This window comes from Apostichopus japonicus, chromosome 16 (genome assembly GCF_037975245.1).
Source record: "Apostichopus japonicus isolate 1M-3 chromosome 16, ASM3797524v1, whole genome shotgun sequence".
Taxonomy (NCBI): domain Eukaryota; kingdom Metazoa; phylum Echinodermata; class Holothuroidea; order Aspidochirotida; family Stichopodidae; genus Apostichopus; species Apostichopus japonicus.
This window is the reverse complement of record NC_092576.1, coordinates 16,141,111-16,154,393: the sequence shown is the minus strand read 5'-3', so window position 1 is coordinate 16,154,393 and position 13,283 is coordinate 16,141,111. Positions and strand designations below refer to the sequence as shown.

Sequence of the window (13,283 nt, the reverse complement as noted above, 5' to 3'; positions counted from 1 at the left end):
GAACGTTTACTATATCAAACCTAACCCCTAAAACACTGATCAATCCTCAAGTTTCCTTAATATTCGGTTCGTATCCTGTAACGTTAACAATTCCCGAACGTTTCCTTTTGAAATATCATATTTAATCAAGGTTGGGCGAAATGACCAGACTGGTTGGGCGAAATGACCAGGCTGGTTGGGCGAAATGACCAGGCTGGTTGGGCGAAATGACCAGGCTGGTTGGGCGAAATGACCAGGCTGGTTGGGCGAAATGGCAGTTGGGCGAAATGGTTGTTGGGCGAAGTGTCCTGCTTCCTAAAATATATGGCTTATAACGAAGAGAAAAAAAAAAAACAAACAAACTTAGATATAACTTAAGACTTGCTATGTCACATACCAAGAAGTAAGAAACTAATCAGTGCTAATAATATATGGTTTTTCAGGTTGGGAGGGGACTGCAGCCCCAGCCCCTTTCCTCCGCCTCCTACGCCTATGACTAAGCCTATAATGGTAACATTCAGTTATTCCTTTATCAAGCAAGAGTCTTAACCTGACAAATATATATAACTTCCGCTGGTATGTTAGTTAGAAGAATGCTAACCTACCGACGGAGGACGAAATATATTCATGTTGTCAGCCCTCTCGAGATCATCAGTGTTCATCCAAAACTCTAGCATGTCAGAACGAAGCTTGAGTGTAGTCTTGCAATGTTCTCGAAGATTAGGAATGAATCACTGTTATCTGTATTTCTAGAACATTTGGGGCAATAATGATGACTTTTTATTTTTTTCATGCCATTTTCCACCATCAAAATAAATAAATTATTTTGCGTTGTCATCACATTTAAAACCAACTCTACGAGTATCATTTCACACGTTCAGTTTGGTTTGAATCAGCACATTTCACTTCCCAAATCGGTTATTTTACACTTACCAGCAATTTTTAGCTGACACGGTTTATCTTCACTACTCGACGTAGCTTCTTCCATATGTAACCTGTGCAGAAGGGAACTATCTGACCCCGCAGCCAAAGCTCTAATCATGGAAAGAAACAGGAACGCAACAAACATCCTTGCTGCAAACGAGGTGCTAATAAAACAAAGATTGATTGGATGTGACTGAAGCAGTACGGTTGAAAAATAATACGGTTGTGATAGGGCTTGAACTCTGTTAGCTTTAATATATGGAATTCGTATTGGCAACGGATAGACTAACCGTCATTGGGTCTCCATAGAATTACTTTCCTGTGTTACTTCCATGTTCAGTGTTTACGACAACAAAGTGACGTACATTTTATGTAGATCTATCGTGTCTCTCAGTTTGTAACTCATTTTCGAACGCCATCACCATGCATGGAGCGACCTTATTGGGGTGTTACGTCCCAAGCATGCAGATGAGGCGTAGGGAGGTAGGGTGGGTGTAGAGGGGGAGGGGGGAGGGCGATGAGGCAGGTGGGATTTATGCCGTGTATAGGGTGTTCCTTCCAGTAATCGGGCCATACAGGCTCACGATTATGCGATTACAAACAAAGTAAATCAAAGTATTAGAACCAATAATGAGTATTTCTCCTAAGATCTATAATTATTGACTTTGACATTGGTTGTACTTAAAACTCACATAGAATAACAGGACAAGTATAATCCTGTTTTGACCACGTTCTATATACCAATTTGAGATTTACAGTGACACACTCCATTCATGCGGACTGGACATGTAGTTATACCGCATTTTTGTCAGGCTCGACGATGCTGTTTAGCTGCTCACAACACATTTTACTTTCAAACAGTAAATATTATAGTGTCTTGAATGTAGATAATCTTGATATAAAGATCGCTCTTGATCTTATTGCAGGAAGACGTAATGACTAGACAGCAGATTACTAGATTAGAATAAAACCAGGGCAGAGGTCCACCTGGGTTTAGGGCACTAGTCAAGAAGAATTTTACTTTTGTAATATATGCTACGATTGCCAAAGATTGAATATGAAATAAAGTCGAATATATTAGTAAGTCAAACTACTTCTTATCTCGAAAAGGAACCGTTATCTCTAAAGGAGAGGAAGGTTTGTGGTTATTTCAATCTCAAAACAGCTCATTGTTAATAGCGAACGATAATCCCCTTCTTTAGCTGTTAAACTGGCGTCTGCTAAGATTCTCTGGTTGAAAGCTATCTGACGTATATTGGTTTAGAACTATGGAGCGCCAAAAGAAATAACTGTGGTTTAAACTGTGACATTTTATAACTCAAAAATTAAAACAAGCTATGAAGAAGGGATCTTTTACAAATTATCTGATATACACTAATTAATTATCAGTCTTTTCATCCCTTAAATGAGATTCAAAGACGAATAATATATTTTAAGTTTGTCTCGTCTTTAAGGTGAACTCCTTGATTCATATTTCAACTTATATCCAGAATCCAGTAACTTATAAATATGGGAGAATAGTAGTAAGTATTTGGATGCTGTCAATTTAAAACTTAATAATGCTTCAAGTCACAAAATAGAGGATGTAACTAACCCCCTCCGCCACCCCCTCCCCAAAAAAGGAGAAGAAGAGGTTCAGATAAGTCAACAACCGCTATATCCGAGGTCATTTAAAACCCCCGGGGAAGATAGGGAAGGAGCCAGGGGAAATATATACAAGAAAATTGTATGCACATTTTCATAATAAAATTAATAAACAATTCTCTGGCTCGTCGCAACACCTTGGATGATATTTTTTTAATTTATTGCTTAAAACTGTTTTGAAATGCTTTGACAACAAAACACCGAAATTGTGATTCCTATACATTTTTATTTTGAATTTTCGCTACATCGTTTACTATTATGATTAATTCCCACACTAATTGTAACCCTGTCTCGCTATAAACGGCCGAACTTAAAATCGTTTGCGTAGCGTGTAACATGTATACAAAGAGGTAAAGTAGAAAGAAGGAAAAAGCTTGGTCAGTTATTTTATGGTTTGCGTAGCGTGTAACATGTATACCAACAAGCAGGAACAATCATGGTTATTTTTAACAAAAATCTTAAAAAGAGGGACTACCTACCACGCACAGCAGTTTTATTAAAAAGGTTGTATGGGTCAGTTCCAGCGGAGCGCTCTCTTTCTCCATTTGTTATGTGTAATATATAAGGTGTTTGTTATTTGCTCTCATTTGTTGAGTAGAACAATAAACTGATCGACACGGGTTCTGGAATCATCATACAGCCTCCGTGGTACAATAGGTTAAATATCAGAGCAATTTGAGCTATACAATGAATCACTCATAAATCTTGACGACTTTAAAATATATTTACCAAATTGTGAATAGAACTTTACTGATAGTGTGCTTGAATGGCCGTTTGATCCAACTCCACCGTTATGATTTATATTGGTTGAAATTCTCTGCGGTTAACAACTCAAACATCGCTAGATTCTTCTAACATTTCTATAACCACTGCAAGAATATCATATAGTTACACACATTCCATTATGTATCGAACATCCTTGGACGATGTGTTCTGAGAGTTACAGGTCACACGATGTGCGCCATTACCACATACTGTGTAATTATCAGTACTCGCCTATACCATGAAGGTAAACTTCCTTACTGATGGAAACATGGCAAGAAGGAAAACAAAAGAAAATTACAATTATATTAAAGAACAATAATAAAGAACAAGAATAAGGTTTAACAAGGAATCAAATAATGATTCTTGAATTGCGATACTCAGTAAGAATGTCACGGGTGGGTTGGATTTTAGTAATAGCTGCCAACAGCCACCCTCAGATTGCTACGTTCGGCACCAAAGCGGGATCAGGTAAATGGTGTTAGATCAAATAACGACACGGATTTGGAGTAGGTTTGTGTAAACCTGATTGTTATTTACAGCGTTTGAAAATAGCTGGTCCGTTTCTAGCCAGGTTTTAACTATTACGGTTTCACCACTGCATACGTCGAGGATGACCAAGGGTCGAAAATACTACAATATACCGGGAACCTTTCGTGGGGAGACTCAAGGACGAATCCCACTTAACCATGTATAAACCCCGACGAAAACACAGGTTTACCACAAACTACAACGGCTGTGGAGACTATGCTATACCTATATGGTAAGCGATGAAGCTATAGTCACGCCCATTACCTCCAACAAAGTATATTCATAGTGACCAGGTTACCTGACCTCAAATACTATTCAGAACAACACTCACCTGCTCACATAACGCACGCAGCTCAGTTTTGCATGGTTACTGGGTTGTGCAGTCGTACGTTGATTCGTTAAGCATATTCTAATATTAGGCTAATGAGGCATATATTAGTAGTTGCTCGGTGTTGATTCTTGTTACACTCTGCTATGATTATAACATACTGTCTATGTTCTTACTTCCCATTTTAATGTTGAAATTATCGTAAATAAGACATCCAAAACTTACTATCTTTGAAACATGGAAAAAGCATACATAAGTGTTGGCAAAATGCAGCCAAAAAATATGAGAACACAAAAAAATCTATTGAGTTCATTGTTTAGTACTGCCTCTTGAAAATATTTACATTACCATCATTATAGCATCTTAAACAAAAGGCTGCCTTGTAATAATTTATTTACACATTTTCATTGTTGCCTAATTTCATGCACAGTATCGCTACATCTTGCAATTATTTATTTACACAGTATCATAGTAACCTATCATCATGTACAGCATCGCTACAGATTGTTCTTATAGCATTTTACAATGCTAGTCCGCAAAAACTTAATATTTGATACTTCAGTTTTAACTTTACAAGTTTCCCCCCGCCCCCCCCCCAAAAAAAACGTTTAATATGCCTGCAAAAAAAAACCATGTAATCAGATGTACTGCCAACGTGGTGGGAAACATGCTTGTCTTGCTTTTGCAAGTACATAAGACCAACAGTTATCACTTTTTCCAGATGTTTTCTTAATATTCAAGTACAACATTAATTTTTCTAGCTATCGCTTTTGTCTAATTTTCCTTAGTTAACTGTCTGTGATTAAATATTCCTCATTACAATTGCAGTGTGTCCGTCATTGTACTCACACTACAACAAAGTTGCATGTACTGGCAACATAAATCCGATCTGTGTTTATGATTTTTAATCGTACTCATACCAAGGGAAATACTTACTTTTACTCGTACTAATTCTGTTTTTATTATAGTTTAACACAAATGTTATCTCTGTTTATGATTTGTAATCGTACTCATACCAAGGGAAATTCCTACTTTTACTCGTACCAATGTTGTTTTACTTCTATAACACAAGTCTGATCTATGTTTAGAATTTGTAATCGTACTCATACAAATGAAAAATTCTACTTGTAACCGTAGTCACGTTGTTATACTCGTAAAATACAAATCTGATCTCTGTTTACTTTTTTTGTAATCGTACTCATTCCGAGGGAAAAACTTCACTTTAACTCATACCAATCTTGGTTTATTAGGATATCAAAATTTTGGTCTCTGTTTATGCCTATAGGTCTCGCACCACAATTATTTGTTCCATTGACTTACAAACTAAACTGGTTACTTTCACGACCTGCCAAAGCATAGATAAAAGTTTTCAACTGGTGTATCCTACCCACCACATGATAGCTGAGAACTTGGCCTATCATGGCACTTGCAAACTTCTATACCATGACCTTTAAGATTTTGAGCTAGAAGAGGAGCAAGTTTAGCATACTGAACCCCCATTTTTCCATATGCTTGCTCGGAGTAATATCAACATTTAACCAAAGAATTTCTAAAATGTTTTATATCACCTTCGATCCTCCCTATTTTCCCACCATCTGTACCTTAAATTATGCTCTTTCATAGGCAGAACAAATAATGACAGTAACTGATAACATGCTTAAACAAGCATTACCTTAGGTACAGTACTTTTACCTCTTTTCTCTGACAATGGTTAACCTTTCGAGCGGACGAACACTACTCTAATTGTGGTACGGTACCTATACAAGAAGTTAACACTACAACACACACAAAGAGCTGGTACATGTAATTAATTGTGAATGAATAATCGTTTAGCTGGCCTTCTTTTGTGTACTCGGTGCCACTGTTTCGTCGTCAGATTTGTCTTTACCCTATGGCTTTCCAAAGAAAAATCGGAAAATGGCGTACGGAAACATTTGTCCCTTATCTATGGTCATTTTTAACTATCAATGAAATAATATGCCTATTTGTTTGTGCTAATGACATAACGAAATACGGTATGTCCGGTGATGTTATTCTTAAAAAGAGTTACATCATACATCCAAACGGTCAAATGATTGCGTCAGCAATCAGTTGATAGTACAGTTCTTAGCCATGATAGTGATTAACGTCTCGTCATCTTGATTCCAAAGTTGAAAGATTATGTAATACACACCCTTTGGGAGAAAGGAGACAGAAAAAACAAAATAATAATACGTCAAGTATATTCATCTCTAATAAGGTTTTAGCATAATTTCATTAAAAAAAAGGCAAAAACAAAATTACGAGGGAGTGGCCCCTTGTTTAGGAAGTTGGTGGCTAGAGTGCTTGTGAGTAAAACTCCGGGAGAACAGTTCTCTTCCGAGGAACAGCCCAGCCCAGCTACCGGGAAGAATTATTTTCTTTAATCTTTTTTTTTAGCTACTGGTCTCTCCATGGGAGGGTGGGATTGTCACGTCCGGGGCAGCCTCCAAATTATGTGTAAGTATTGAAGCTCCCTTTCTGAATATTTTGCTTGTCTGCCTACTATTATTACAACCTTATTACAAAAATGGATTGTCTGTTTTGTTTAATAATTTGTTTTTTGCTAACCTGCAGGAGCCGATCAGGCATCGATCAGACATGACACACTCTGATCATCCTCGCGGCTGATTATCTGTTATATTAACAAACCTACCACGTCGCACTGCTATATACAACCAATGCAACACACAAACGGACCGACAGATTCTGAAAATGACGTGACGTCATTATTGTCGTGAATCCTTAGTAATGAAGGTCGTCGACATCAGTTATCGAGAAACTGGGTTTTACACAGTAAATGACTGATTAACGCACACTGAACGACTGTTTTCTGTTAGCGATCAGTGCTTGTTTTGACTCACGTTAAAATTGATTTACAGGTGTTTGCAATGATTTCTTGAAAGGACTCGATGGGATGTAACTGATTTCACCGTGCTCGATTTCACTTGGTAATGGTGCTGTCGGCACAGTCCATTCGAGTTGGTAGCATTCAGCATATATGATATTGTGAGGATGATGTTGGTTTTACATTGCAGGGCCTGGACTATTGGATAAGTAGTACTTTTATCCTATTATTATATCGTGAACATTATATTTATCATATTTAACAGGAGTCGATTAGTACTATATAGGGTTTTTGACTTTATGATTCATCATCATGTCGACAAGTCTCTTAAACGCCTACACAAAATGTTTACAACAAGTCGTCAATAACTCCAGATTGCACAATTGATACCGCATACGAACATCGCTTTGGAATCAGATACATATAAATTTAAGTGAACAATTTCTAGTTATGTCACATGTCCACAGCAAGGCAATAACCTTTAGGAATATAATGCGCAATTAAAACAACAATTGTACAACGTTATACTGATGGGTCAGAATGCTGTACGGTCTAAGCCAGTCACAAGATCGAAAATCAGAACAATGATGATGTATAATATTCTCCTTGCTTTTAAAACAGAAACACAAATGGGACAGGTCATGGCTGGGTATAAATACTAGTTGTATTCTTTTAATCTGAGCTAGTTGGTACCGGCTCCCGAATACTTGTGCAATTAAAACCACGTGTTGTTGTATTTCTCTGTTACTAGCGAGGTACACAGGACTATACATAACACACATGACGCCGTTTCCTTGCCTTTGCAATAACTACAACGTTAATTTCCTCTTCGTATTGACTTCTTGCTGACAAAATGTTAATAATAAACGAAGTATGAGTATCATTTTGCTAACATAATGTATCAGAAAGTAAGCAGGTTGATTTCAGAAAAGCTTTAATGTAAGAGTAAAATCATCTTTAATGTTGAATCATAATTTCTTCTAACGATTTTATATCTGGAAAAAAAAACATCTCTATCCAGCACCCTTACTAAGAGCTGCGATGCTGAGATATGCTAACAGTGTAGAATATTTGTTTCCATTAATTCCAAATGGTTGAATTCAGTTAAAAATGCCTGTGGTATAACATAACACACCACAACGCTACAGAATCTTTCACAAAGATATACATATATTATTATATATATTATTATTATATATATTCATATATATATATATATATATATATATATATATATATATATATATATATATATATATATATATATATATATATATATATATATATATATATAAATATATATCTCTTGGCTAAAATCTCATCACATCTCGTCATCATTTACTTAGTAAGAAACGACCATAAAAAAGTTTAAATTCATTAAACTTTATTATTAGCTACGCCATGAATTCCATATAAACAATATCATTCTTGTGAAAAGAAAAATGTGACTGTTCGGCATTCGGTTGAGAATATATGGAGCAATGCGGTTTCTGATCGCATGTGTTGAATGCTTTGCTACAGGTAGTATTAAAGCAATCACGTCAACTTGCTTCCATCTCTGTGCAATACGCATTAACATTGACGAGCGACTTTATCGTCCTTGGTTAACAAAATTAATGTTGACAGATCGGGAGGGAAGATTTATTGTTGTGGGAATATACTTTTGTAATTTAATCATAGCTGGAATCTCTACATCGCATTATCATTACTATGGTTAAATGTGTTGCTCCAAGCAGAAATTCCCCAGACACGACTTTAAAGATGTCATTGTTTCGTGAAGAATAAGTCAGAGGAGACATCTTAATAATTAACAACAACTCGTATCTAAAAGTCTGGGAAACACTTCCAAGGACTTCATGAAATCTAAAAGAAACCACCGCAGGCGCCGATTTGGGTGAGTTTTATAGCAGAGTACCTAGATTGAATCTGTAAGAGAAGACGATTTTGGAAAAGAATATGGTATGTTGACCCGAGTAGCTTGTCCGGTTATTAGTATTATAGATATGACGCATGTATTATCAAGAATTCAATTGCATTAAATTGTAAAATGTAAACGTTTTAATGTAAATACGCTTTGCGTGTGTAGATGGCCATATTCTGCAAAGGCCTTATCGCTGGTATAAGTTTAAAACAGCATATTTGCTTTCAGAATTTGCGACAGAGACTGTTTATATATGTCGCACTAGGATATAAAGAAACCTATGTCTGGTTGTGAATCATTTAACATAATTGTTATCAAAAATGTGTATAATTAAAGTAAGAAGTTGTAAATAGAGACTGAGAGTAATTCGTGCAACGTTACCCTTAGCTTGTGCTGTTTATCACATTTAAATTTGCATACCATTAAGCAACACGTTTATGATTGAAGTGAGATAAATCGTCTGGTTAAAATAAATTGAGTATTTGACATTACTTGCAAGTCATTTCACGTATTGCATTTAGTAAATACTTCACAATTGTCTCAATATAATTTTAAGGTATTTTTCATGCGAAATTTTCTTTTAATTTTTCATGCTTTCAGAAAGAAGTATAGTAATTATTTACATTAAATCAGCAAAATAAATTACGGTAAATATTTTACAATGTTCACATTACTTTAGACAAATCATCGATATTCTCAATCGCTTAAATGACTGTGTTACTTATGTTTTGATATTTGGAATTACAATCAATAACTTTAAAGTAAATATGGTGATCTTTGTATGCACATTTGAAAACAAAATAAAATAATATCTCTCATGATTACTTTCGTCAAAATTGTCATTATTTTACGACTAAGGACTTAACAGCACAAACACATTTTCATTATTTTTTTTTCTATCCTAGTTGAACTATTTAACAGTTGAATTAAAATAACAATAACATTTAAAGATTTACCAAAAATGTTAACGAACTAGTCACAATTGTTACGAAATCTTTAATTACGTTAACTTTTCCTCTGTCTGGATATTACATTTATCGTCAATCAACGGTACTTGTTTTGGTCGGATCTTAAAAAGACGTTTCCCCCTCCGAAGCGCATTAACTACACAAGTCGTAACTTTTTTGTCATTAGGTTGGCGACAAAGCTTTTGTACTCAGTGAGATTTGCTCCTGGATATTCCCAGTTCCAAAAGTAACCCTTTCTTAATGTCTTGTAGTCCTTTCCATAACAATCCAGAACATCATTTTCGCAAATCTGACACACATTAAAACGGTCAGTCCTGGCATAACCATCCATACAGAAGCAGGCTCTGAATCCTGCGTGTATAGTTTTGTTCGTTCCTTCTGGACAGACGATGCAATCATCGCTGCTGACTCCTTCACCAAAGGGAACGTATGTTCCCGCGTTGCATTCCTTGCATTCTACTTTGTTTGGGATATTTGATACTTTGGCAATATCGTCTTGATAGTAACCTCCTGTGGAAACAAAAAGAAAATCTATGTCCAAGCTATTTATGAATCGCTTTTCTGTTCTACTCCTTCGCAGGAACTTAATATGGTAGAACAGCGTGGTACATGTCGTGTTATTGAGCAACCTCATAACAGCCAGCTGGCTAACTGTGTGTCTAACATGAGATCAAAATTAGTTGGTCTAAGGTTTTTTCCATACATTATTATTGTTACAGAAGATATATAACTGCGATGACTCAATGGTATTTCTTCTAAAATAGAAAACCCATTTTCTTGTGTTCTACCATCTCTTCTGTTCGTAAATAACACACCTGACATATCATTTAACACCTGATACAGACAGGCAGATTTTCTCCGAAATTCTGTCATTATGAGTAGAATGTACTACAGTCTTGGGTAGAATATGGTAAGGACGGATTGTGGCAACGTCTTCACTAGACATTTGTTCATTATGAAGCTTCCTGTTTTTCTTTTTAATAACCTTTTTTTTCAATTTCAAATATGTCGTACTGCACGGCTGATATGAGTTCAGCTTTTACCACTATTGACTGGGAAAATTTCGTACGAAGAGGTTTGCGACATTAAAAAAAAAGTAAACTAAAATTCTTAATCGTTCTTTTGTTTATAACAGCTTTGGTAACAGCGTCCATTGCCCTAACTGTCGAGTTGTCGTTAAGAAAGTTACAGCGTTGGCGAGAAATTTGAGACTCTCCGATCGGAAAACCATACATTTTTGTTGAGTGCAACGTAGCAGCATTCCCCTTTTCGACTTAGCTACCATCCCGGAGTAACATTTTAACTATATCACTAGCACATAACGGAGATAACCCAATAAAATGATAACATATTTTGTTATTGATTTTACTTTAATTCATAATAAACATGTGATACCAATTGTCGTAACTCTGATTTTTGAATTGTGTACATCGGCATGTTTAGGTCAAGGCCACAACTAGTTTTACGAATATGAAATCGTTTGCGTTTAAAGCTATGCGTATAAATCATGTGAAATGACAGTTTGCAGCGTCATTTCGCGTAACGATATCAGCTTCATGGGAGCACGCAACTTACCAAATAATTATGGATGCGACATTTCGCAATCCTGCTAATGCAGTGAATCTCAGTGATAATGTTCATTATTGGTCGCGTACACCGGTCCAATGCCCGGTTGACGTCTGCGCCAACTGGATACTGAATCACACCCATATCAATCTTAAAAAATATATTGCCTTATACCTGGTGGACATGGTTGACATCCTCCAGTTGTTTTGCCGTAAAATCCCTGCTTGCATGGTGAACATATGTGCGATATCACGTCTCCGGAATTGCATTCAAATCCTGATGCCATTAACGAATCTACAACTGTTGTTTCGGTAATACTGAGGTTGAAAGAAAAGTCCTGGCTTAGGCATACACTTTTGGAGAGAAAAAAAGAAGACAATGGATTACAATTTACTTCTTAAATGTTAATTAGTATACAGTTTGAACAGGGGGTCGGTTGGGGTGGGGATGGGGTAATTTTACAGCTGCTATTGGTTGGAGTTGTAGATGGCAGATGCCATCAGGAGCTGCATCATTTGCAGTCATGTCCATGTTTCTAACACAGGTATTAAACAATTTATTTGTACAAGGACTTACCTGCTTACATCAATAACTCACTCTATTATATACCACCTAGAAACGTTGAAATCCTTTAAATTGGACCAAACTTATCGCACAAGGCATGTTTCAGGAGATGAATCAGTCACACAATTAGCTTTATTTATTAGTAAACTTTCTAATCTTTACATTTTCGTTTGAAATCCTTCAAACGTTGGGACCTCAATGGATTGAATTTTGTCACAGGCAACGTACCTTTAAGAAAAAACAACAGAATTATTACACGTTAGGAAATCTGCACGTCGAAATTATGCATCGCCTTTAAAGATATTATGAACAATACCACAAAGCAAAGCCATTCATTTAAAAAGTTTCTGTTAATCACAGCAAATTAATTATATTTGCTCATTTTAAACTTGAGTTGATAAATTTGTTAAAAATTATTGTTAAACGATTCCTGACATACGGACGACACATATCCAGAGGTTGGAATATTATGCACATTTTGGGAAACTTATAAAAGTGAAATGGTGACTGTAGCAATGAGGGAGAGTTTATATTCTATATTATTTCGTAAAATTGAATCAAACTTGTAAATATAGCTGGTAATTATTCGACTTGAAACGGACTCGACTCGTTAGAACTGTGCTGTTTAATATATGAAGGTTAGTAGATATCTTACAGTGTAAGACGTCCGCTATGGTTTGACACAAATTCCAAATCCAGGTTAGGAATGGTATTGCCATACAAATGACTGTAGCGCAAAGAAAAACAAATGAAAAAATATAAGGTGTAAATACTTCCTGTGTATGAACATGACTATATCTAACTTTCACCTCTCTGTTGCATGTATTCCAGTTGTCTACGTCTATTCTATGTCTACGAGTGAAATATGTATTTTTTTCTGACATTGGTCACATATGCAGAATATGAGGTAGAAGGAGAGTGCTTAAGCTCATATTGCTAACAGGACGCAACATAGTTTAATTTACTTGCAGTTAATGAAAATGACTGTTCCTAAACAACAATGTGTCATGCATAAAACACAGTGGAGAGATTTCAATATTTGTATTTTATTAATCCTTATCTTGACTTAATGGTGACACAATCAACTGACGTTGATAGATCAATACTAACGATTAACAACGTTAGAGAACGAATGAGAATGAAAATATCATTTTAATGTTACTTTACTTACAGTTCTTTCAATACTTGTCCAAAAGTATTTGCTTGTAATTCAGAAATTTCGTTGTTGAA

The 13,283-nt window shown here is 35.8% G+C and overlaps 2 protein-coding genes across 3 annotated transcripts in view; one reads left to right on the top strand and one right to left on the bottom strand.

Moving 5' to 3' along the window:
* LOC139982960 (uncharacterized) overlaps positions 1 to 13,283 on the top strand; it is a 499,934-nt gene that overhangs the window by 142,679 nt on the left and 343,972 nt on the right. The window lies entirely within an intron of this gene.
* The window catches only part of LOC139982962 (uncharacterized), a 24,435-nt gene continuing 19,513 nt past the window's right edge, over positions 8,362 to 13,283 (bottom strand). For both annotated transcript variants that reach the window (XM_071996207.1, XM_071996206.1), the window contains 5 exons: positions 13,225 to 13,283; positions 12,709 to 12,780; positions 12,216 to 12,281; positions 11,664 to 11,842; positions 8,362 to 10,433 (listed from right to left, as the gene is read on the bottom strand). The exon at positions 13,225 to 13,283 is cut by the window's right edge and continues 7 nt beyond it. In XM_071996207.1, coding sequence (XP_071852308.1) covers positions 10,060 to 10,433; positions 11,664 to 11,842; positions 12,216 to 12,281; positions 12,709 to 12,780; positions 13,225 to 13,283 — 750 coding nt within the window. In that variant the 3' untranslated portion in view covers positions 8,362 to 10,059. The remainder of the gene's footprint in view (positions 10,434 to 11,663; positions 11,843 to 12,215; positions 12,282 to 12,708; positions 12,781 to 13,224) is intronic.